The sequence below is a fragment of the Staurois parvus genome, unplaced genomic scaffold (genome assembly GCF_062004578.1).
Source record: "Staurois parvus isolate SC_StPar_1 unplaced genomic scaffold, SC_StPar_1.0 ptg000309l, whole genome shotgun sequence".
Classification (NCBI taxonomy): domain Eukaryota; kingdom Metazoa; phylum Chordata; class Amphibia; order Anura; family Ranidae; genus Staurois; species Staurois parvus.
In genome coordinates, this window is record NW_028318105.1 from 269,120 (window position 1) to 295,728 (window position 26,609).

General features: G+C 42.8%; 1 protein-coding gene across 1 annotated transcript in view; it reads left to right on the forward strand.

The window, feature by feature from the left end:
* LOC149457641 (leukocyte antigen CD37-like) overlaps positions 1 to 26,609 on the forward strand; it is a 269,956-nt gene that overhangs the window by 184,770 nt on the left and 58,577 nt on the right. Inside the window, exon 4 of the mRNA XM_089683416.1 lies at positions 10,058 to 10,276. Coding sequence (XP_089539542.1) covers positions 10,058 to 10,276 — 219 coding nt within the window. The remainder of the gene's footprint in view (positions 1 to 10,057; positions 10,277 to 26,609) is intronic.

Consider the following 26,609-nt stretch of genomic DNA (forward strand, 5'->3'; position numbering starts at 1 on the left):
GCTGACGTCGCAGCCTTGTTGGAACAGGGTGGCCGTGCACCAACCATCCACTACTCCATCCATCTGGACCATCCAGAGTTGCACGGCACTCATCAGGGAACAGGACTGTTTGAAAATTAGTCTTCATGTATTTTTCTGCCCAATGCAGCTGTTTCTGCTTGTGAGCATTGGTTAGTGGTGACCGAATAGAAGGTTTATGCACAGTTGCAAGACTCTGGAGGACTCTACACCTTGATGTCCATGGGACTCCAGAGGCACCAGCAGCTTCAAATATCTGTTTGCTGCTATGTAATGGTATTTTAGCATCTGCTCTCTTGATCCGATGCATGGATCTCGCAGAAATCTTCCTCAATGTGCCTTTATCTGCACGAACCCGTCTGTGCTCTGAATCAGCCACAAATCTCTTAATAGTGCGATGATCATGCTTAAGTTTTCATGAAATATCTAATGTTTTCATACTTCGTCCAAGGCATTGAACTATTTCACTCTTTTCGGCAGCAGAGAGATCCTTTTTCTATTGCTTGAAAATGGTGCTCTGCTTAATAATGTGGAACACCCTCCTTTTAGTAGTTTTTCCTTAAATTGGGCTCACCTGCCAATCTAATTATCACAGGTGTCCGAGATTGTTTTCAGTGATCAGAAGAGCCCTGAGACACAATGCGATCCATAAGTTAAACTGAAAAACAAAATATTTAATCTTTGTGACACTTAAAAAGAATTTGCATAATAATTTGGAACAGGGTGTATGAGTGGATGTTATAAATAAACAAATTGTATACCTAGAAGAGGAATTAGATGAAATATAATACGTTAAATTTCTTACGTGTATGTATATATATATGTGTGCCCATGAGATACAATGTTATACATAATAGACAATTAAAACAAATAAATAATTAAACATTAATTAAAAACCGTTAATACATGTAAAATCAAACAATAGGTGAAACAACCGAAATGATAATTGATGAACACATAGTAACTTAACGCTTAATGGTTATGGTTATACCCCATGTATCACACACTATTTATAGCCATGCGTTAAGTTACACCTACTGTTTGATTTTACATGTATTAACATCCACTCATATATATATATATATATATATATATATATATATATATATATATATATATATATATATATATATATATTTATTTATTATTTTTATATATATATATATATATATATATAACATTTTATTATTTTTTATAATAGTATTATATTTTTTTCAAATTAATTTAAATTCCTTTCTATCTATGATCATCATTTTATATTCCATTCCCTTTTTTTCATCTCTCAGATGTGTGTCTATATATGCCCACCGATTCCACATGCCACAATTAAGTTCAGTATACAGTATACTGTATGTAAGCTCTGTACTCTGCTTAGACATTGCATTATATATTTGTATCCACATTCATCCTCCCCCCTTCCTCCATATGTTCCTCATAGTGCAGGTTTCCATCATTATTAGTAGTACTGTTTTATATCCATCACTATGTATTATCCCAATATGAACTCCAGGATCTATAGACCTGCCCATACAGCCGCTCCACACCCCCTCCATCCCCTATTTAAATAGCCTACTTCAGTGGCCAATTAGGTCTGAAGAAAAAGCTGTTTGCTTTGAAACGCGTCACTGCCCCTTCTGCGGCTTCATGCTACAGCCTGACATCACTTCTGTCCAGCAGCCATCTTGGCTGCATTCCAGGCTGGCTGGTTTTTTTCCCTATGTGACCTAACCCATGCTGGCTGGAGAGGCCAGGCACACCCGCTCAGAGATCCAGTTCCTCCCGGCACTGCGACTCCCTGGACATCCATCTGCCCTCCTCGCTCCTCCCTTGGGACCCGCTAATGAGCACCAGCTATCATGGTAACCTTGGCCCCTGGAACCTCAGCCATCCGCTCCAGAGATCCTGCCCAGATGACGTCCTCCAATTCACTATTTGATGCCTAATATACACCAACCTCTTGTGAGTGTTTTTAAACCTGTGTGCAATAAAATTTTACCTTCTTACTACACTTAGTCTGGCGCACCTCTCTCTCCTCTTGTTTGTGATTTAGCATACAGATCTGAAAAAGAAAATGTTGAAGTGCCACTATACCTATATGTGGGATGGATGTATATAAGGATGTAACATCTAGGGACATCCACATATAGCTTGGTTCCCAAGTGCATGGTTTTAATTGTTCTAGTAGGTGGATACTATCTGTGATGTATGAAGGTCCTGAGCAAGCAGCTGCAGAAATGTGTCTATGTACTGAGAGAAACCAGTGGTGATGCTATTCATTGCTGCTACAATAGGTCTACCAGGGGGGTTATGGAGGGTTCTGTGGATTTTGGGGAGGTGATAAAAATAAGACATATGAAAGAAGTCTTTCTGCATAAAAGAGGCCTTAGTTTTAGTGATAACTTTGTAAGACCAGGTTCTATTGATCAAGGCTTCTGCTTCTAATTTATACTGAGGTAGTGGGTCTATCTTTAATTTTACGTAGGAAGAGGTGTCAGAAAGTAATCTATTTGCTTCTGCAGCATAGTCTGCCATGTCTTGTATTACAATCACACCCCCTTTGTCAGCTGATTTAATGACTATGTTAGGGTTGCCATGTAGGTTTTTGAGGGCTAGGATTTCTCCTGTGCTGTGATTATGATATGAGTACTTGCTATTTTGTTGACTCTTCTTGCACAGTTGGAACAAATCGGCATGTGTTACTCTATAAAATGCTTCTAGGTATGGGCCTTTTGAGTATGTTGGAAATAACACACTTGGGAACCCAACTATATGTGGGTGTCCCTGGATGTTACCTTATGCACATCCATCCTGCATGATAGTAGCAAATCCAACATTTTATTTCAGGACTGTATTCTAAACCCCAAACAGGCAGATTTTATTATTGATGCCACTCATTTTTGTCTTATGCACAAATATTTTAAATTAAAATATTTTTAAATCGAAAATACTCTCTATTTAAAAACAAATGGAACAGTCATGGGAGCCAACTTTACTCCCTCATACGCCAACTTACTTATGAAGTACTGGGGATCCCTTTTTTTTTTGGCAACATAATCCCTTTGCCTATCACCTCATTTACTATGGTCATTACATTGATGATATTTTGTTCATTTGGGATGGCCCACAGTCCGTGATTAATAAATTTGTCACACAATGCAATCACAACTCATTAGGCTTATCCTTCAGGTCAGTCCACGACAACATAGCATTAGCATTTCTAAACCTTGAGCTAGGACATGGCCAGAACCAAATATTTGCTAGAAATTACATTAAGCCAACAGCAGGTAACTCCTACCTGAATTATAAGAGCTGTCATCGCCCTTCATGGGTAAGAAACATTCCTAAATGGCAATTCTGTGGCTTGAGATAGAATTGCACCAGATAATTTGATTATATTTCACAGAATTCCCTCCTTAAACAAAAATGTCTAGATAAGGGCTATCCAAAAGAACTAATTAAAGAAGCCTATAATATATATCTCCCTTGAAACCTGAGAAAATACTCCAGAGCACACAACCTTTCAGATTTATCACTGGATTCCACAATCAGCACCGTAAAACAGAATCCATTCTAACAAAGCACTGGAGCATACTCACATAATTTACAGAAATAACCTTTACTGTTAAAGGCAAAACATTCCTAATTAACGATTTCTACAATTGCTCGACAGATTTCATTGATTTGTCCCTGTGGGCTTTTTTATGTTGGTCGTAACAAACACAGTGTACCCTGACATTTTTTGGAGGTACACAAAAAGGCCACATCTGGACTTATTGTGTGGGTCATAGAAGCAATCTCCAATAGCCTCTCAGAAAGAGAACGTTTCACCAAATTGTGTCAATGGGAAACATTTTGGATTTTTACTCTAGATGCGTTGCCTTCGAGGGGGGGGGGGTTCTACATGAGGAAATTTAAATTAACACAATCCTTGACCAAATTTCTTGTAACTTTTCTGTCCAGCTACTTTCTTATCTACCTGCAGTGGTTACTCTCATTATTATAATATACTGTAGATAACAACATCCTATAATTTGTTATATTATTAGGTAGGGTTGGTAGAATTATCTGGCTGGGGTAGAAATTTGGCTCATCCATTGTAAGTACTGTTCGTGTAACACGTTGTAGTAGCTTATACTGTATATAACCATTATGTTGCACTAAATATATAAACCCCCCTCCCTTTCCTCTTTCCCCTCCCTCCCCCCCTTTTCTGCCTAAATTGTTCATGGCTATTTATATTTTTCTTTTTAAATAGTTCATGGCTATTTACAATTTTACTATTGTTTAATATTATCATTGACATTATCCCAACTTCTATACTATTGGTTATTTTTTATTAGTTCCATCGCAAAGTAGTGATAATTCACTGTTGGGGATTGATTTACTGTTTTATCTGTAACAATAAGTAGTTTTGTTTTTAAAATTCCCTTCTTTATATATACTCTCTCCCTTTTTTATCTATATCATGTTTATTGGTGTATTTGTTTATTTTATATATGCTTTACATATATTATGTTTATTTTATGTATTTATGCCCACTTGGTCTGGCTCCATGATCTTTGGCCTTGAAAGAGTTAACAATCCTGTGAACTCTGATCATAAATAGTCCTTCTGCCAACCAGCTTGAGGAAAAAGGATTCACACACCTCCAGGTGTAGTTCACATGCTCCGAAATGCGTTGTCATTTCCAGCCCAGGACATGTGAATGGCCAATTGTGAGTATTTGGCTTTTAATAAATGCAAATGTAATACTACACTTAGAGGCGCTGTTTCTGTTTGTCAATACTAGTGACAGCCTGCAGTATTGATATCTCTGCCTTAGTTTTCCTTATGCTAACACGTAATTTAAGCTCTTCATTATTACGGTAGTTTTAGTCCTTAGAATGATCCTTTTTCTTTGAAATTGCTATATTCTTTTCAGGGCTTGAGTGGGAAGTTCTGATTACAGCCATTTTACCTTAGCCTCATATGGTACAATTACTTTGTGTGGTAGGCTTTGACCTTATACCAATTTCAGTTTATTAAACTGCTTTTTACGCTTGTAATATACAGTATCTACCATTATATCAGCTTTTTACAAGAGATAACTTTGCATTTTCTATCAAGGGGGGTATTATGTGTGGAGGGCCTTGTGACCCAGTTATGGCTCCATATAGAGTGTGCAAAGTCCCCTTCGGCTTTGGCTACCTGAAGTTCCTTTAGGGCTTGTTCACATTTGACTTATTTCTAACTCTTGCCAAATGCCCCAATAACGTTTGACAGGCGGTAGACAGGTGTTTGGGAAGCATTTTTAATGCTCCTCAAACACCCTATGCGCAGTTTTGAGTCGTTTGCCAAGCGTTAAAACCGCACCACAAATGCCTAAAATGAAGTTAAATGGTATTAACACTCCGCAAATGCCCCGCAAATGCCTGCCAGGTGTATGAGGAGCGGCACCATAGACTTGAATGGGAAGTTTCAACTCCTCCTGACTCCACATGAGGTGTCACTTTTGCCACGACGCAATGCGATGCTAAGGCTTTAGTGTGAACAGCACTGTGTGCTGCCATGTACAGAATTTTCATAGGCATTTGAGAAGTGTTAAAAACGCTTCCCAAACACCTGTCTGACGCCTGCTGACAAAGCTAGTGTGAAGGTAGCCTTAGTAAGTCACTTAGTTCCCTGAATTTCTGATAGGCCTTGTTAGGTATCTTGGGAAAGCTTTTAAGTCTTTGAATAGTGCACTTTCTATTGCTTCTGCATAACATTCATCACGTATCCCAGATCATTTTAAGGCCAGTGTCTAGGTAGATTATATTTATTGTCCTGATTCACCTGGCATGTCCAGCTGACTCGTTTCCAAGCCATTTGATCAGGAGGTCTATCTCTTCACTAAATGACAAGTCTAAATCTCTGATAGTGTTTTGGAAAGAAGAAGATCGCCAGGCTATGTAGCATTCAGGGCTGTCATTAACCTTTTGAAGTCCTTTAGTGACTAACTCGTCGTGCAAAGAACTTGGCAAAGTCTACCATGGCTGGATTAGCTGGCTGTGAATTGCTATGGTGAAAAGTGATGTGTAATCATACCTTTTAGGAGTCTCTGGTTTAACTATGTAAGGTGTCTGTCATAAGAGGTTTCACTTCGCGTGGAGTTCTCTTGTTTGCAGATTTGAGGCTCGTTGCTGACTTGCGGTGGTGCTATGTAGCATCCTTGGTTTGTCTCCTTGATGTTGTTTTTGTTGCTGCATGGCATGGAATGTTGATGGATGTAACCCGAAGTGCATTGTAGATGATTTTGAGGTTCAGCCTCTGGACCAAGCACACTGCTGCATCAACTGTGTTCACAATCAAGGTATGTAGCTAATTCTAAGGCATTTGCTTCAGCTATAGGGACTGCCGCTTCTTTCTTTACAGTAAGTTTCTCTAGGTTTGCTTCAAGTAGAACTTTCTGCATTTCATATTGTGCTCTATCAGCCTCTAAACATGTTTCTTGTTGCACCTTCGCAAACTGTAATCGTGCTCTCTCTTTTTTTATCTGCATTTATTGTTCAGCAAAGGCAGCTTTGGCTTTTGCAGCTTCAAGTGGTTATAAAGCCTAACCATGTTACCTTAATATGGTTAAAACAGATAAGGAAAATTGTAAAAATATAGTGAGCACTCTCAGTAATTAGCAGCTGAACATTCAAGGAAAACGCATAAAAGTCCCAAGAAATATATATATATACAAAAAATGCAGCGCTATTAATATATCATGAATGGTAATGATGAGACACAGTCCAATAAAAGGTGCTCGTTGATTCCCGATGCAAATGATAGGAATGCACACTAAACAGAAGCGTATAGGTAATACGCATGTGAATAAATATCCTGAAGATTCCCCTCTCCTTTCTGGTCTGATCACGGGAATAGCTGGAAAGAATGAAGATCAAGCGCCCTCGTGTGGTGAAGATGTGGTCCAGCAGGTAAGAGAAATCTCTACCAAGATATAGTTCCCCCTCTCAGGAGCTGACACAGGAATCACACGGGGCTGTAAAGGTTGAAGAAGCTTTTTCTTTACTGTTTGTTCTTAGTTTTTTTTTCTTTCTTCTTTTTTCTTTAGTCTTTATAACACAGGCAACAGGATACAAAAGACCATTCGGCCAAATGGTTTTTTGTATCCTGTTGCCTGTGTTATAAAGACTAAAGAAAAAAGAAGAAAGAAAAAAAAAAACTAAGAACAAACAGTAAAGAAAAAGCTTCTTCAACCTTTACAGCCCCGAGTGATTCCTGTGTCAGCTCCTGAGAAGGGGAACTATATCTTGGTAGAGATTTCTCTTACCTGCTGGACCACATCTTCACCACACGAGGGCGCTTGATCTTCATTCTTTCCAGCTATTCCCGTGATCAGACCAGAAAGGAGAGGGGAATCTTCAGGATATTTATTCACATGCGTATTACCTATACGCTTCTGGTTAGTGCGCATTCCTATCATTTGCACAGGGAATCAACGAGCACCTTTTATTGGACTGTGTCTCATCATTACCATTCATGATATATTAATAGTGCTGCATTTTTTGTATATACATGTTACCTTAATGCATGCCTTGGTTAAGGTAAAAAATGTTTAGGCATGATTATTACCCCTTACCCCCCTTTATTTACCTGAGTTCTCATTTGATCCAGCACTGTGCACGTCTGCAGCTCATCTCTCCTCTCACTTCCAGTTCTCACTGGCTTTGCTGGGGCACCGGGAGCCAGTGGCTACTGGTGCTGCAAATCAAAGCCAGTGACGAGGGAGCAGAAGATGAGGCTGAGCTCTGCTGTCTGTGTCAACGGATGTAGTAGCACGGCTCAGGTGCGAGTTCACACAAGTGCCCCCATTGGAAGTGGCTCCTATGGGATCACTGGACAGAGAGGAGAAGCCAGGTGTGCCAGCAGGGGACCCAAGAAGAGGCTCAGGCCACTCTATGCAAATCCATTGCGCAGGTAAGTATAGACATGTTTGTTGTTATTATTTTTTTTTTTTTTAATTTACCTTTATACCCACTTTCAGCTTTCACACAAGCAAAAGTGAGTGCATTACTAGCAGCTTGGATCAATAGGAACCTGAGATTTGGGACCTTGTTTTAAATGAAGGTGCCTGACTTTGCAACATTTTGCTTGTGGTGGTGCTTGACTGGGTAGAGACTGCTGTGTTGCTGTGTGCAAGTGGTTGCACTGACAATGTAGTCACTATGTATCCCCTTTGCTGGGTAGCTGTTTCACTCTTCTGTCCTCACTACACATTTCTCTGTGTGTTACTTGGCATGCATCTACATCCTCATATTCTGCAATAAGCCAGACTATTTGTAATTTTGAAGCTTTATTGACAAAACAGGGAGGCGTGAAACTATTGAGAAAAAAAAATGATAAATAAAGTACATGGAATCAATATTGTAAAATATCGTATTGTCTCGATATTTTATTAACTTGTATTGATGAGAAATGTTCAAATAGAAAGTCCTTCCACTTCTTGCATAAACTCAAAAAGATGATTTAATTATAATGTTGCATAAAATTAGAAATAAAATATTGGAATACAGAATGTTTAAATAAAGTCCAAAAAGTATAGTTAAGTTCTTAATAATAAAATTGTATGTAATTGTGTGTGTATAATATGAATGTGTGTGGATATGAACAAGCAGCTCCCTTCGCCTTGCTGCCCAAAGAATGTATGCTTTAAACCTTTGTCCTGCTCTAAAAAGAGCAATCCAGCCCCCACCATCTCCTAAAAATGGGCTGGTATACTTGTAGTCCCACAAAGATAATTGGAAACAGATGTGTATATATAACAAACCTCCAGTCTACTTCTCTCAAAGTCTGAGTGTAACTTTATCTCTTACATAGATGGGGGAGGATGGCTAGACCAATTGCTACCATATGTGTGGCTTGAATGTAAAGAAAACCCAAGATATATGTTCATATGTATATTCACAGACTATGAAGTCTAATTACTTACTTTTCCCAATCTAGAACAAATATAAATATAATAACTCAATTATTCTATTAAGATCCAACTCATTCATACTTATGTTAGTACTGTTAATAAGAAGATATTAGATATTAGGTTAAGGAAAGCTTCTAACAAATATAGAAACCATACAAAACACAATTAAATGGTTAGGTTGTAGATGGCAATATGTTCGTGCTCACCAGCGATGCTGCCTGTAAGGGATGGAAGTTCAGTCCACGACATGTGATGCAGAGAAAATTTGGCTGGTTCCTTTCCCTCAGTTCTTAAGATGGAGTCTGAGCTCCCAGGATGCACTTGTTTTCTTTTTCTTTTTAAAATGAAGGATTTTTTTCTTAAGGCCAGTTTCTGGAAAAGAGTGGTTTGATTTTAGGCTCCATCTAGTGGCCAAATTAATATTGCAGGCAGGAAAGGCATAATTAATTTCCCTGCTGGAAGCAGAACACAAGATGATAGGCAGAGCCATAATAGGGGCCTCCATATTGCGGAATGTCTGCATTTTTTCTGAGGTGGGACTTTAGTAGATTTTCTACTTGAGCTTTATTTTGTATGTGGATTTTCCCGTATTTTTGAAGCTGTGTGATTCAGCCTACACCCTTGAGAATTGTCTTCTGGTGCAATTTTTTTCCTTCCCTTGTTGGACTGCTTTTGAAACTACGAAAAGCCTGTTGCCACTCTTAAATAAATCATTGCTGACTATATGGGTGTTTTTCTGGATGTTGGACATAAGGTTATGCTTTGTTATTGTCGCCTGATTTCATTGCTTGTTACTCCTGGGCTTTCTCAGTATGTGCAGGGGATGTAACTCTGCCTTTTGATGTGCCTAGTAACTAACCTGGTAAAGGATGAGCTCCTATCTTCCCCAAAATACTACTGTAAAAAAGGATTTTATGGTAAGTACAAAAATCAGTATTTTTGCAAATTGTCCATTTTTTTGCAATGACAAAAATGATCCTACAAAATATGATGAATTTATCTTCAAATGAAATAATGTGATTTTTAAATATTGTGTGTATAATTGTACTAACAATCTTGAAAAAAGTCACATGATCATATGTTGTACTTTTGCAGATGGGATGCTGTGGTTGGTTTGCCCCTGAAGACTGGATGAAGAATCAGAAGATTATTGAAAACTCATCAGTCAGCCTTTATCCTTGTTCCTGCAGAGACACATATGCCTTTAGTCACAGCACAAATATAAATGGCACTGCTAATTTTACTGAACTTTCTGAACATAGGAGTGGACTCTGTGCAGCTGAAGCTAGGGTCAAGTGGCCAGTCTATCAGACAGTAAGTGACTGCTTGCTGCTGACAAAACCATAAAGTTGCATAAATGTAACCATAACACTGAAAATGCCTGCTTGTAATCAAAATAAGGGGTAAATCCGATTAGTAATATTTTAGTTATACATAGCTGCTGGGTTGAGGCAGTCACTAGTTTTTTTTTATAAGTTTCAGATACTCTTAAGAGTACACTGCCATGATTCTGACTCCTTTTCTGTACACCTGGAAGTTTTGTGACATTCCAACAACTCTGTATGTTCAAGCACCTGTCATTGCATTCATCATAATTAGAGATGAGCGAATTATTCAAAAATTCGATTTGGCTGATTCGCCGAATTTCAGGAAGAAATTCGATTCGATGCGAATTTATTCGCTACGAAGTTAACTTATAAAAAGGGTTTCTAGGCTTCAGAGAGCCTTTAAATTAGTGCAGAACACTGTACCTTTAATTTAAATGCCCTTGGAGATGAGGAAGGATGAGAAGAAGGAGAAGGATGAGAAGAAGGAGAAGGATGAGAAGAAGGAGAAGGATGAGAAGAAGGAGAAGGATGAGAAGAAGGAGAAGGATGAGAAGAAGGAGAAGGATGAGAAGAAGGAGAAGGATGAGAAGAAGGAGAAGAAGGAGAAGGATGAGAAGAAGGAGAAGGATGAGAAGAAGGAGAAGAAGGAGAAGGATGAGAAGAAGGAGAAGAAGGAGAAGGATGAGAAGAAGGAGAAGGATGAGGAGAAGAAGGAGAAGGATGAGAAGAAGGATGAGAAGAAGGATGAGAAGAAGGATGAGAAGAAGGATGAGAAGAAGGATGAGAAGAAGGATGAGAAGAAGGATGAGAAGAAGGATGAGAAGAAGGAGAAGGATGAGAAGAAGGAGAAGGATGAGAAGGATGAGAAGAAGGAGAAGGATGAGAAGAAGGAGAAGGATGAGAAGAAGGAGAAGAAGGAGAAGGATGAGAAGAAGGAGAAGAAGGAGAAGGATGAGAAGAAGGAGAAGGATGAGGAGAAGAAGGAGAAGGATGAGAAGAAGAAGGAGAAGGATGAGAAGAAGGATGAGAAGAAGGATGAGAAGAAGGATGAGAAGAAGGATGAGAAGAAGGAGAAGGATGAGAAGAAGGAGAAGGATGAGAAGAAGGAGAAGGATGAGAAGAAGGAGAAGGATGAGAAGAAGGAGAAGGATGAGAAGAAGGAGAAGAAGGAGAAGAAGGAGAAGAAGGAGAAGGATGAGAAGAAGGAGAAGAAGGAGAAGGATGAGAAGAAGGATGAGAAGAAGGATGAGAAGAAGGATGAGAAGAAGGATGAGAAGAAGGATGAGAAGAAGGATGAGAAGAAGGAGAAGGATGAGAAGAAGGAGAAGGATGAGAAGAAGGAGAAGGATGAGAAGAAGGAGAAGGATGAGAAGAAGGATGAGAAGGAGAAGGATGAGAAGGAGAAGGATGAGAAGGAGAAGGATGAGAAGGAGAAGGATGAGAAGAAGGATGAGAAGGAGAAGGATGAGAAGAAGGATGAGAAGGAGAAGGATGAGAAGAAGGAGAAGAAGGAGAAGGATGAGAAGAAGGAGAAGAAGGAGAAGGATGAGAAGAAGGAGAAGAAGGAGAAGGATGAGAAGAAGGAGAAGGATGAGAAGAAGGATGAGAAGAAGGAGAAGGATGAGAAGAAGGATGAGAAGAAGGAGAAGGATGAGAAGAAGGATGAGAAGAAGGAGAAGGATGAGAAGAAGGATGAGAAGGAGAAGGATGAGAAGAAGGATGAGAAGAAGGATGAGAAGAAGGATGAGAAGGAGAAGGATGAGAAGAAGGATGAGAAGGAGAAGGATGAGAAGAAGGATGAGAAGGAGAAGGATGAGAAGAAGGATGAGAAGGAGAAGGATGAGAAGAAGGAGAAGGATGAGAAGAAGGAGAAGAAGGAGAAGGATGAGAAGAAGGAGAAGAAGGAGAAGGATGAGAAGAAGGAGAAGAAGGAGAAGGATGAGAAGAAGGAGAAGAAGGAGAAGGATGAGAAGAAGGAGAAGAAGGAGAAGGATGAGAAGAAGGAGAAGGATGAGAAGAAGGAGAAGGATGAGAAGAAGGAGAAGAAGGAGAAGGATGAGAAGAAGGAGAAGAAGGAGAAGAAGGAGAAGGATGAGAAGAAGGAGAAGGATGAGAAGGATGAGAAGAAGGAGAAGGATGAGAAGAAGGAGAAGGATGAGAAGAAGGAGAAGGAGGAGAAGAAGGAGAAGGATGAGAAGAAGGAGAAGGAGGAGAAGAAGGAGAAGGATGAGAAGAAGGAGAAGGATGAGAAGGATGAGAAGGATGAGAAGAAGGAGAAGGATGAGAAGAAGGAGAAGGATGAGAAGAAGGAGAAGGATGAGAAGAAGGAGAAGGAGGAGAAGAAGGAGAAGGAGGAGGAGAAGGATGAGAAGAAGGAGAAGGATGAGAAGAAGGAGAAGGATGAGAAGAAGGAGAAGGATGAGAAGAAGGAGAAGGATGAGAAGGATGAGAAGAAGGAGAAGGATGAGAAGAAGGAGAAGGATGAGAAGAAGGAGAAGGATGAGAAGAAGGAGAAGGATGAGAAGAAGGAGAAGGAGGAGAAGAAGGAGAAGGAGGAGAAGAAGGAGAAGGATGAGAAGAAGGAGAAGGATGAGAAGAAGGAGAAGGATGAGAAGAAGGAGAAGGATGAGAAGGATGAGAAGAAGGAGAAGGATGAGAAGGATGAGAAGAAGGAGAAGGATGAGAAGAAGGAGAAGGATGAGAAGAAGGAGAAGGATGAGAAGAAGGAGAAGGATGAGAAGGATGAGAAGAAGGAGAAGGATGAGAAGAAGGATGAGAAGAAGGATGAGAAGAAGGATGAGAAGAAGGATGAGAAGAAGGAGAAGGATGAGAAGAAGGAGAAGGATGAGAAGAAGGAGAAGGATGAGAAGAAGGAGAAGGATGAGAAGAAGGAGAAGGAGAAGGATGAGAAGAAGGAGAAGGAGAAGGATGAGAAGAAGGAAAAGGATGAGAAGAAGGAGAAGGAGAAGGATGAGAAGATGGAGAAGGAGAAGGATGAGAAGAAGGAGAAGGAGAAGGATGAGAAGAAGGAGAAGGATGAGAAGAAGGAGAAGGATGAGAAGAAGGAGAAGGATGAGAAGAAGGAGAAGGATGAGAAGAAGGAGAAGAAGGAGAAGGATGAGAAGAAGGAGAAGGAGGAGAAGGATGAGAAGAAGGAGAAGGATGAGAAGAAGGAGAAGGATGAGAAGAAGGAGAAGGATGAGAAGAAGGAGAAGGATGAGAAGAAGAAGAAGGATGAGAAGAAGGAGAATTCCAAAAAGTGTATCTGCAGAGCTCCGCTATTTCTTAGGCTATTTCTGACAGTTCTGTGACATTCACTCCATACAGCGGTTGAAACATTGTATCTATTTGTTTCCATAAATGGATCCATTTATGGAAACAAATAGATACAATGTTTCAACCGCTGTATGGAGTGAATGTCCCAGAACTGTCAGAAATAGGCTATTTCTGACAGTTCTGTGACATTCACTCCATACAGTGGTTTCAACCGCTGTATGGAGGGAATGTCACAGAACTGTCAGAAATAGCCTATTTCTGACAGTTCTGGGACATTCACTCCATACAGCGGTTTCAACCGCTGTATGGAGGGAATGTCCCAGAACTGTCAGAAATAGCCTATTTCTGACAGTTCTGTGACATTCCCTCCATACAGCGGTTGAAACATTGTATCTATTTGTTTCCATAAATGGATCCATTTATGGAAACAAATAGATACAATGTTTCAACCGCTGTATGGAGTGAATGTCCCAGAACTGTCAGAAATAGGCTATTTCTGACAGTTCTGTGACATTCACTCCATACAGCGGTTTCAACCGCTGTATGGAGGGAATGTCAGGCTATTTCTGACAGTTCTGTGACATTCCCTCCATACAGCGGTTGAAACATTGTATCTATTTGTTTCCATAAATGGATCCATTTATGGAAACAAATAGATACAATGTTTCAACCGCTGTATGGAGTGAATGTCACAGAACTGTCAGAAATAGCGGAGCTCTGCAGATACACTTAGCGGAGCTCTGCAGATACACTTTTTGCCGGCTTGGAATTATTCTTATTTTCATCCTACTTCTTCTTCTTCTTCTTCATCCTCAGAAGAAGAAGAAGAAGAGGATGAGGATGAGGATGAAGAGGAAGAAGAAGAAGAAGAAGTAGGATGAAAATAAGAATAATTCCAAGCCGGCAAAAAGTGTATCTGCAGAGCTCCTCTATTCTGCAGATACGCTTAGAGGAGCTCTGCAGATACACTTTTTGCCGGCTTGGAATTATTCTTATTTTCATCCTACTTCTTCTTCTTCTTCTTCTTCCTCTTCCTCTTCATCCTCATCCTCATCCTCTTCTTCTGAGGATGAGGATGAAGAAGAAGAAGAAGTAGGATGAAAATAAGAATAATTCCAAGCCGGCAAAAAGTGTATCTGCAGAGCTCCTCTATTCTGCAGATACACTTAGAGGAGCTCTGCAGATACACTTTTTGCCGGCTTGGAATTAATCTTATTTTCATCCTACTTCTTCTTCTTCTTCCTCATCCTCAGAAGAAGAAGAAGAGGATGAGGATGAAGAGGAAGAAGAAGAAGAAGAAGAAGTAGGATGAAAATAAGAATAATTCCAAGCCGGCAAAAAGTGTATCTGCAGAGCTCCTCTATTCTGCAGATACACTTAGAGGAGCTCTGCAGATACACTTTTTGCCGGCTTGGAATTATTCTTATTTTCATCCTACTTCTTCTTCTTCTTCATCCTCATCCTCTTCTTCTTCTGAGGATGAGGATGAAGAAGAAGAAGAAGTAGGATGAAAATAAGATTAATTCCAAGCCGGCAAAAAGTGTATCTGCAGAGCTCCTCTAAGTGTATCTGCAGAATAGAGGAGCTCTGCAGATACACTTTTTGCCGGCTTGGAATTATTCTTATTTTCATCCTACTTCTTCTTCTTCTTCATCCTCATCCTCAGAAGAAGAGGATGAGGATGAGGATGAAGAGGAAGAAGAAGAAGAAGAAGAAGAAGTACCACCCGCTCCACCTCTGCCACCCCCCTCTGCCTCTCCCTCCACTGGCTCCCGATTGCCCAACGCATCAAATTTAAACTCCTTACCCTGACCTACAAAGCCGTTCACAACACTGCCCCTGACTACCTCACCAATCTGATCACCAGGTACCACCCTACCCGTACCCTTCGCTCCTCACAGGACCTCCTTCTATCCTGCTCCCTGGTCTCCTCCTCCCATGCACGACTTCAGGACTTCTCCAGGTCCTCCCCCATCCTCTGGAACTCACTGCCCCAATCCATCAGACTGTCGCCTTCTCTATTCACATTCAGGCGCTCCCTCAAAACCCATCTCTTCAGGGAAGCCTACCCCACCCTCACCTAACGGCCATCCTCCCTCATTCCTCCTACCACTTCATCCCCCCCAGCCACTTCCTACTGTACCTTTACCCCCTCCCTCCTAGATTGTAAGCTCGTAAGAGTAGGGCCCTCTTACCCCTCGTACGCTGTCTGTCTTTGTTGTACTGTGCCATGTATTGTCCCCCCCTATTGTACAGCGCTGAGCAAACCCTTTGGCGCTATATAAACTCGTAGTAATAATAATAATAATAATAATAATAATAATAAGTAGGATGAAAATAAGAATAATTCCAAGCCGGCAAAAAGTGTATCTGCAGAGCTCCTCTATTCTGCAGATACACTTTTTGCCGGCTTGGAATTATTCTTATTTTCATCCTACTTCTTCTTCATCATCCTCTTCTTCTTCTGAGGATGAGGATGAAGAAGAAGAAGTAGGATGAAAATAAGAATTCCAAACCGGCAAAACGTGTATCTGCAGAGTTCCTCTATTTCTGACAGTTCTCTGACAGCTCCTTCACATGTACAGCGGTTGAAACATCTGTTTCCGAATAAAAACATCTGTATCCTAAATGGAAACAAATAGATACAATGTTTCAACTGCTGTACATGTGTTCCTTCTGTCAGAGAACTGTCAGAAATAGCGGAGCTCTCTGCAGGGACACTTTTGCCGGCTGATCGGGAAAAATCCGATTCGCGCACCCGAAGTAGGTAAATATTCGTATTCGACGCGAATCGAATTTTTCCTGAAATTCGTATCGAATTCCGGTTCGCCTGGTTTGATTCGCTCATCTCTAATCATAATATATAAGATAAAATAAAATCCACGGGAAAGTGGATCTCCCTCATAATAGGCACAGCAGGTGCAGAAAGCCAGAAATATAAGTGCAGAGATCCAACCAACAGATTAATTTCTTAGAAATACCACCAACCACTCTCATTCTCTGTATTTACCCCTCAAGGATCAAATTATTTATCGCTGCAGAAATAGCTATTATATATTTTGCTCAGCAGGGCCTAACCCTGTATCTGTTACATTTTATGATTTATCAAGCTACCGTTAAACCAGAGATACTTCTCATTCCTTTATCAAGTTTTCATCAATACTGCAAGCATGCACAGGGGAAGATTGCTGTGTGCAGATCAAGTTCACCCTTCACAAACTTTGATAGCTGAAGTAGAACTATAGACAAATTTTTTTTTTTCATATTGGATAGAGCAAGGGAGGGTTTCTCTTCACTTCTTGTCCCACAGCCAAAACAGGAAGTAGGAGGAAATCCATGCAAATTAAAGGAATTCCTTTTGGACCCCCAGGTCATCACAACTAGTGTTCCCATTGCACAATTTCCCTCTATTACTTTTGTAGCACTACCCCCTTAGGAGTCACTAGAGATTTGGGTCCCCCTATAGTCTTACACAGCCAGGAAACACGCATTTCCTTCATTCAGACTTGCATTCAGGAGACAGTGACCAGTCCTTGAGCTTTGTTTTGAAGTTTTATTAGGGGAATGAACCTGGATGGGGTAAGGAGTGTATGGAATGCCCAAGGGAATGGCAACTGAGGACAGCCTCCCTGGAACTATATGTAAGTCTTTACAGCAAAAAAATTTCTCTTTTGAGGAGCTAGGCAGCATCTCCTGTTGTACCACCCCAGACCCTATATGAACCCTCTCCTCATCCGTTACTCGGTGAATCCCTGGGCAGGGGATCCAGTGCCTGCCACTGCTGTGAAACAGTCCGAGGTAAGAAAGCTAATCCAGTCTCCCACTAGAGTGCCTTTTCCCTTTACTGGCCCAAGGGGTGCAGGTCTACTCACTCAGTCCTTCTCCAATGCTACTGGTGGGTCTTTGGTTGTTATCAGTCCTTCTAGCTGGGCCACTCCTTCCTTGCTGCATAGGTAGTCCTTGCTCTGAAGGCCGGTGAAGTCCTGAACTTTCTTCCTTCCAAGACTTTCTGTCTGTACGTGAGCCCTTCTCCATCTGGGCCCCCGCCCAAGCTCCTGCTCTCCAGCCTCACTTCTCCAACTTCCACCTGAACTCTTCTGCTGCTGAGTAGGCTCAATTACTCTTAAGGGCTGTCCTGGCCTCTTGCTAAGCCTCCTGTTAGGGATTGGCCAGGATCCCTTGAGAGTGCAGACTAGACACTCACCTCCACCCACAGCTTCTAGAACTTTCTCCAAAGTTCTAGTGCAGGGAGAAATCTGCAGAGCCTCTCAGCTCTGACCTAAATTTGAGCCTGCTAGCTATCACGCGCTGTCTTCCCGGCTTCTGTAGTGTGCGTGACAGCCGGGTCCCAAGTGCGCATGCACAAGAAGCAGTGCTCTTTGTGAATGGTAAGGCGGTACCTGGGACACATGACAGATCCCAGAACCCAATCACAAAGCGCAGCGCTTCTCGCGCATGCGCACTGGGCATCCGGCTGTCCGACGAGCGCCCACACTACAGAAGCCGGGAAGACAGCGCGCGGCTGGATAAAGGAACAGGTAAGATAAAAAAAAAACTCTGCGGAAGTAAGAGCGGGTACCTGTCAAATTCAGGTACCCGCTCCCCCTCCCTCCCCAAAGGTCAGCAGTCATCTGTACTGTCCGCAGTCTCTGGTCATCCCTGTACTGTGTCCGCAGTCTCTGGTCATCCCTGTACTGTGTCCGCAGTCTCTGGTCATCTCCTGTACTGTGTCCGCAGTCTCTGGTCATCTCCTGTACTGTGTCCGCAGTCTCTGGTCATCTCCTGTACTGTGTCCGCAGTCTCTGGTCATCTCCTGTACTGTGTCCGCAGTCTCTGGTCATCTCCTGTACTGTGTCCGCAGTCTCTGGTCATCTCCTGTACTGTGTCCGCAGTCTCTGGTCATCTCCTGTACTGTGTCCGCAGTCTCTGGTCATCTCCTGTACTGTGTCCGCAGTCTCTGGTCGTCTCCTGTACTGTGTCCGCAGTCTCTGGTCATCTCCTGTACTGTGTCCGCAGTCTCTGGTCATCTCCTGTACTGTGTCCGCAGTCTCTGGTCATCTCCTGTACTGTGTCCGCAGTCTCTGGTCATTCCTGTACTGTGTCCGCAGTCTCTGGTCATCCCTGTACTGTGTCCGCAGTCTCTGGTCATCCCTGTACCGTGTCTGCAGTCTCTGGTCATCCCTGTACCGTGTCTGCAGTCTCTGGTCATCCCTGTACTGTGTCCGCAGTCTCTGGTCATCCCTGTACTGTCCGCAGTCTCTGGTCATCCCTGTACTGTTAATTAGTTTGCACTACTGTACGAGTTGTTTTTTCTAAACCAAAAGCTCGATATTCAGGTTTCATTGCAGTGTTGGCACTTTGAAAGAAATAGGTTGGTTTTGGGTTGCAGTTTGGGCACTCGGGCTCAAAAAGGTTCGCCATCACTGGTATAGATAATGGAATTTACACAGCTTTTACTTTCTGACTGCCCATCACATTTCTTGAGGTGCTAAAATACCAGGATAGTGACCCCCAAATGACCCCTTTTCAGAAAGTAGACGCCCTAAGCTATCTGCTGAGAGGCATATTGAGTCCATGGAAGATTTCTTTTTTTCCACAAGTTTCTGGAAAATGACAAAAACTGGGGTTTTTTTTGTTTTTTTTTTTACACAAAGTTGTCATTTAAATGATTTATGTCTCGCACAAGCCATGGGTCAAGTCTTGTGCACACAGGTGTGTGCATGGGAAGGGCGATTTTTTTTTTTTTCTTTATTATTTTTACACTGTACCTTTCATTTTTTTATCACTTTTAATGCTATCACAGGGAATGCAAATATCCCCTATAACTTCAATGGGCATTGTCATATATTCTTTTTTGAGAAATCTGGGGTCTATCAGACTCTGGATATCTCCTCTGCCCTTACATTATCTAATCAAACCAAAATCGGTGTGATCAGATGCTTTCCCAATTTACAAATGGCGCTGTTTATATCCTGCGAAACTGAAGTGATGAAATGCTTGTAGCTTCCGAATTCTTAGACTATAGAGATGATGGCACCACTCTGGTCTCCAATCAGCTCTATGGTCAGCTGGCAGAAACACCAGCTGCATTCTCAGGTTCCCCCGATGGCACGGGACTGCCCGAGAAGGCCGGGGAGGGTGGGGGTATCATCTCCCGATGCTTGTAAAAGCAATCCTGCAGCTAATTAGCCACTAGGATTGCATTTACATGAAAGTTGATCGACTGCTGAAAAAAACGATACCAGGATGATGTCTGCAGCTGTAGGCATCATCCTGGTATAACCATTCAAAGTCCAGCGATGTACCAGTACATCGCTGATCCTTGTTGAGTGTATATGCTATGATCTTTTATTTTGTATGCAGCCTGTGGACTGAATGGAAAAAAAAAGAGAAGAAATCTCTGCCAGAAAAATAAAGTGTGTGGTATGCCCACCATTAGAATATACTGCCCTGCATTCACCCACTTCTGATGGTGGGCACACATTAGGTCACACTTTGCCACAAGCGCCAGTTCCAAGATTGAACAAATGTTTAAATAGTGGCGCGCTTGAATAAAAATTGTCCACGTATAAGTGGTACCCCATATGGAAAAAGGATGACACCAAGTCCCAAACTATCTTGCCACTGCTCCCCATGTAGTCTGGGCATCCGGGGGGGGCTCCTCATGACTATCTTTTCCCTCATAAATCCAAAACTTATAAGTATAGCCTGTTGTCCTCTCACAGGTCTTCTACATCTTGACCCCATATCTGGCACACTTGCAGGGGAGAAATTGTTTGAATGCAAGGCGGCCAGAAAAATTAATCAGGGACTCATCAACGCAGATGTTTTGCTGGGGAGTATAGACATCTGCAAATTTTTGGTTAAGGTGATTTGCGAGGGGCTGAATTTTGTGGATCCGGTCAAATTCAGGGTTACTCCGAGGATGACAGAGTGTACTGTCGTTGAAATGCATAAAACACGGAGGGAGTGTCCAAGATGGCGACCGGAGTGGATGTCTGATCCTGAGCTCCGGCACCCTACAGTTAGAATCCGCTGCCATCCAGGGGACAGCGGGCCTTGCACGGCCACTGGAGGCTCGGCGGACCCTGCCTGACATCTGAGGAGGGGTACCGGGCGTTTTTGTCCTCTCTCCGGCCATTCGGAGCTCCGGACACTTTGCGGCCTAGCGCGGCGTGTGGAGCAGCGGTCTTACCCGCTACCGCGGCCGAGATGGGACGCTGCCGCTCTGCCTCCTGGCCCCCTGCTATAAGGTCAGCTGCTGGGACAGCCTGTGTGGGTCCCCCTGGCTTCTGTGTCGGTCCCGGGGACCACGCCGGGCTTACATATAATCCCATGGGGCCTGGAGGCCCACCGAAGCGGCCCTTGATAGGGGTGGAGGCTTCAACCAACAGCCCCCTTTCCATAGAGGGTGAATCGGGCTCCTGTGGCCCCCCTTGCAAGTCTCCAGTGTTGCTGACCCCTTGGCCAGATTGTCGTGGACACGCACGCCCCACCGGCTGCTGCGATCTTGGGGCCTACGTCCGCTCTACATCACCCTATGGCAAGTACCGCTACAGTTATATCTGCAGTCTATATCTACCCCTCCCTTCCCAGTGCGATAATCTGTTCTACAATTTATTGGCTGCGGCGGGACGCATGATGTGTTCCGCAGCAATGGATCCTATGTGAAAGCAACCCCGTCGGGGGAGACGCACTCGTAATCGGGGATGATGACCCAGTGATCTCCCTGTGCCGTGCCACCGGAACATATATCTCGGCAATTGGGCTTCTACACCCTGGCGTATAACTTCAACCGGTTGAAGGTGTTTATGACCTATCTGGACTGCTCCTAAAAATGCATCGTACCCCTCGCACCAAACCCAAACACCGGGCTCAGCAGCAATCACCTCCGCATAGCCACACTAGCAAGCTAACGCCCAGTCCCCCAGAGCCTGATGACATCATGCAGCTTGCAGGGGATCCTGAGTCGGATGGCGATAGTCAGCAGCAGTTTCCATCGGGACTGACGGGCCCTCTTGAACAAAACCCTGAAGCCTTGCTACACAAATTTCGCACCATAGTGCAAGAGGAGATTACAGTTGCCTCTCGTAAGTTATCTTCTGATCTGGTAAGAGGCCTAAAGGAATTGAGTCATCGTGTCCATCAACTAGAACAACGTATGGATCTGGCGACTACGGTCTTGGAGGGCCATGAACAGGAGGTGGATGATCTGCATGCTGAGCTGGACACTTTGAAAGATTAAGTTGGAAGACGCTGAGAATAGAGCTTGCAGAAATAATGTCCGCATCCGCGGGGTTCCTGAGGTAATCACCGATCTACAGGGTACTGCTACCGCTCTCTTCCAGGAACTGGCTTCTGAGATCCCCTTGGAACGACTGGAGTTTGACCGTATCCATAGAGCTTTAGCTCCTAAACCCACGGAGGGCCCTCCCAGGGACATTATTATTAAATTTCACTTTTACAGTACTAAAGAGCGTCTTCTTCAGGCGGCTCAGAATCGCCTGGCTTTCAGGGTCACTCTATTCAGCTGTTTGCGGATTTGTCCCCAGTCACGATTGTCAAACGTCGTACCCTGAGACCCTACCTTCAGATTTTACAATCAGCTGATATCAAGTACAGATGGGGTTTTCCTCGCAAGCTCTCTTTCTCCTTCCAAGGTCGTCAGTTCCAAGCTTCTTCACCAGCGGATCTTCGCCGTCACTTTCAGGAACTGAAATTGGAGTTACCACACTCCCAGAACGAGGAAGCTATAGTTTCTATGCGCCCTCGAAGTTCCCAGTCTTCATGTAAATCTCCTCCAAGTCAGAGTATAGTTGCAAAAAAAAGTATGTGAACCCCTTGGGATTACGTGGAGTTTTGCATGAATTGGGCATAAAATATGCTCTGAACGTCATCTAAGTCACAACAATAGAAGAACACAGTCTGCTGAACATAATACTACACAAACATTAGATGTTGCCATGGTTTAATTGCACATAACATGTAAACATTCACAGTGCAGGGAGGAAAAAATGTGAGGCCCTAGCTTAATGACTTCTCCCAGAGCTAATTGGAGCCAGGAGTGAGCCAACCTTGACTCCAATCAGTGTGATGATATTGGATGTGTTGCTGACAGCTGTCCTGCCCTTAAAAAACACACACCTGCTTTGGGTTTACTGATTTCAAGAAACACTGTCTGATGTTACATGTTATGTGCAATTAAACCATGGCAACAGCTAATGTTTGTGTAGTATTATGTTCAGCAGACTGTGTTCTTCTATTGTTGTGACTTAGATGACGTTCAGAGCACATTTTATGCCCAATTAATGCAAGACTCCACGTAATCCCAAGGGGTTCACATACTTTTTCTTGCTACTGTAGCTCTCAGGCTCTTCGATCTCTGCAGGCCCAACGTTTCCAGGAGGTTTCTGCGACTTGACATTCTGGGGTTTATTTACTAAAGCTGGAGAGTCCAAAATCAGACTCCCTTCTGCATAGAAACCAATCAGCTTCCAGGTTTCATTGCCAAAGCTTCATTGAACAAGCTGAGGTAAGAAGCTGATTGGTTTCTATGCAGAAGGGAGTCTGATTTTGGACTCTCCAGCTTTAGTAAATAAACCCCTCTGTGTCCGGTTGGGTTTTCACATTTGTTTTTTACTCTTTGAGATGCGGGCGACATTGCCCTTAGGTATTCCTATGCAGTTATGCCTTGTAGCACTTTCTCCACAGTGGCTAGTGCCTAAATAACCATGTTAGTTCTATATAGATGCTTCTACTTATGTTATTGTTGATGGGTGGAACTGGCGGCGGACCTCAGGCCGCGAGTGTGACTTTGCTCACGGGGCGGTCCCGTGGGTGGTTTCACCCCTCCGGCTATTTTGGAGCATCTTCATTTTTGAAGTTCTAGTCTATTGAGTTTCCTATTGCCTTACTAGCCCTCTATAGGTCAATTGTTCCTGGGTTTATTAGCCTAAGTTGTTTGTTTAGTATTTTCTTGCCTTAACTAAGTTGAGTAGTTCCGGTGGACTATGGTGTCCCCCTTCGAGCTGGTTAGTGGTCTGGATTGGTGTCCTGCCAGCTATCCAGCCTTTTTGTGGGTATTTCACCCACAGTGGATTATTAAGATGTCTGTCCTAATCTTACTGTTTCATATGAATATAGCTCGTATACCAGATGGATTCTTGTTTTCTTCCTTCTTTTCTGTCTTTTATTCTCTGTTTCTTGTCATGTGTGTTTTGTGTTTTTATAAAAAAAATTTTAGGGCTCTCAGGGATCGTGGTGGAGATGATCTTTTTCCCTTCCGATCGCCATGTCACTAAACTGGTTATCTTTGAATGTTCAGGGCATGAACTCTCCGCAAAAAACGGGTAAAGATATTTAAGTTTCTCCGGGCTCGCCATGTTGACATTGCTTGTCTGCAGGAAACTCATTTTTCAAATACCTCTGCCCCTAAATATTTCGATGCACACTACCCTCAGGTTTTTCAGGCTACTGGCCCTACTAAACAAAGGGGAGTCCTTGTTGCTTTTCACGGCAAAACCCCATTTGTATGTGTGAAGGGTATTGCTGACCCAAGCGGCAGGTATCTTTTATTACAGGGCACGATTCAGGGTATCGATGTTACAATACTGACCTAATATGCTCCCAATGTTAACCCTGGACCCTTTCTATCACATATCTGCTCCCTCCTGGCTGTCCATCAATGGGGTACTCTTCTACTGGCAGGAGATTACAATTTAGTATTAAATCCATCACTAGATAAATACCCTACAGAAAACTCTAATTATTCCACGTCGGCCAAATCCTTCAGCCGTACGTTAAGTACCCATGACCTGGTGGATCTGTGGCGTGAATTTCACCCCTGGGGAAAAGATTATACTTACTACTCTCATCCTCATCATTCTCATTCTAGAATTGACCGTGCTTTTGTATTGCGTAATCATCTTCCTTTGGTACGCTCCGTCTCTATCCTCACGGTTCCATGGTCCGATCATGACCCCATTTTGGTGGTTTGTCGATCTCTCCTCTGTAAGCCATCCTACTCCTGTTGGATTATGAATGACTCTCTACTTTCACTGAAGGAGATTCAAGCGGAACTATTGCGTAAATCCCAAGAATATTTTCAGCTAAACTCGGGTTCTGTCTCTTCTTCGGTGATGTTGTGGGAAGCTTACAAGGCTGTTCTTAGGGGCCACATTATTCAGATAGCTTCAAGGTGGAAGAGGGATAGACAACACAAACAGCGTCAGTTGGAATCAAAGCTAGCTTCCTCGTCGGCTCAATTCAAGCAGGTACCAACCCCATCGAACCGTAGGTTGTTAGATCAGGCTCGCCTGGAACTAGATTTCTGTTTGACTGATGAGGCTGAGCGCTCTTTGCGATGGACACGTCAGAAGTGGTATAGTAAAGCAAATAAACCAGATTCCATGTTAGCACGTAGATTACGCGCTTTCGCGCACCATCCTAAACCGATTTCTCTGCGCGCTCGTCAGAATGTTCTCACCAGTAATCCTGTAGCAGTATTGGAGGAGTTCCGGCATCGACTTGCTAGACTTTATGCGGATCCCCAATCTATCTCTGATTTTTTATCTAATTTGTCCTTACCTACTTTGACTCAGGCTCATAAGGACCTGATGGACCGTGATATTCAAGTATCAGAAGTTCTGCAATGCATTGCAGATCTGAAGATGGGCAAACACCCAGGTCCAGATGGATACACGGCTTCATATTACAAAAAATTGGCTGATGTGCTTGCCCCTCACCTTGCCGCTAAGTTCAATGCGGTGAAGAGAGGTTCAAACTTTTCCCGACTCTTTGACTGCTAATGTGGTTATGATCCCCAAACCGGATCGGGATCATTCCTCTTGGGCAAATTACAGACCAATTTCTCTTATTAACATTGACATGAAAATCCTTACTAAGATCTTAGCCATTCGTTTGAATTCTTTTCTTTCTCGCTTGATTGAAGGATCAGGTGGGTTTCGTCCCCCACAGACAAGCTGGAGATGTTATCAGACGTATTATACAGTTACAACACTTGGCCCATACTCGCAAAATTGATATGATGCTCCTATCTCTAGATATCAACAAGGCATTTGACACCTTGTCCTGGCCTTATCTTATGTCGGTCCTTACTTTATTTTGGCTTTGGTCCCTCATTCTTGCGTTTGATTTCCTCGTGATATACATCCCCTCAAGCACAACTTAAATATTATGGTTTTGAGTCTTCAACGTTTTCGATTGGCAGGGGGACTAGACAAGGGTGCCCGCTTTCTCCCATACTATTTATCTTGGCTTTGGAACTTTTGGCAGAAGCCATTCGTATGCATCCTGATATTAAGGGAATAGATGTAGCTGGTTTCCAACACAAGTTATCTATGTTCGCTGACGATATATTGTTGTCGGTTACGAACCCAGGGGTTACTTTGCCAAAATTACTTGCGGTTTTGGATTCCTTTGCAGTTCTCTCAGGCCTCCATGTTAACCCTGCCAAGTCCAAAGCTATGTCAATTACCCTCTCACCATCACTCTTGGAGACTCTGAAACATTCATTCCCTTTTCAATGGCTTCCTGCCTTGCCGTATTTAGGAATCAAGCTTACTCCAAATTACGAAGGACTTTATTGAACTAATTTCTCCACTGTTTTTAATAAATTGACGGAGTTGTTGTCCTCCTGGTCTCACTATCCGCTTTCCTGGTTCGGTAGAATCAATGCGGTCCGCATGACCTATCTTCCCAAATTATTGTACGTGTTTCGAGTTTTACCAGTCCCTGTTCCCTCACATATATTGCGTATTCATCAGCGAAAACTCCTGTCTTTCATTTGGAGTTCCTCTCGACCCAGAATCAGCAAACAAATATTTGCTCGTAGGACAGAGGGTGGGTTATCCGTCCCAAACCTTCAGTCTTACTATCTGGCTGCCAATATTGCCCCCCTAGCCCATCTCCATGCAGCTCACCATTTTCCCCTGTGGGCTACTGTGGACTTGATGGACTCCCACCCGATTCCACTCTCTTCTCTACCATGGCTTCCTTCTACTCATCGACCCTCATCCCTTAGT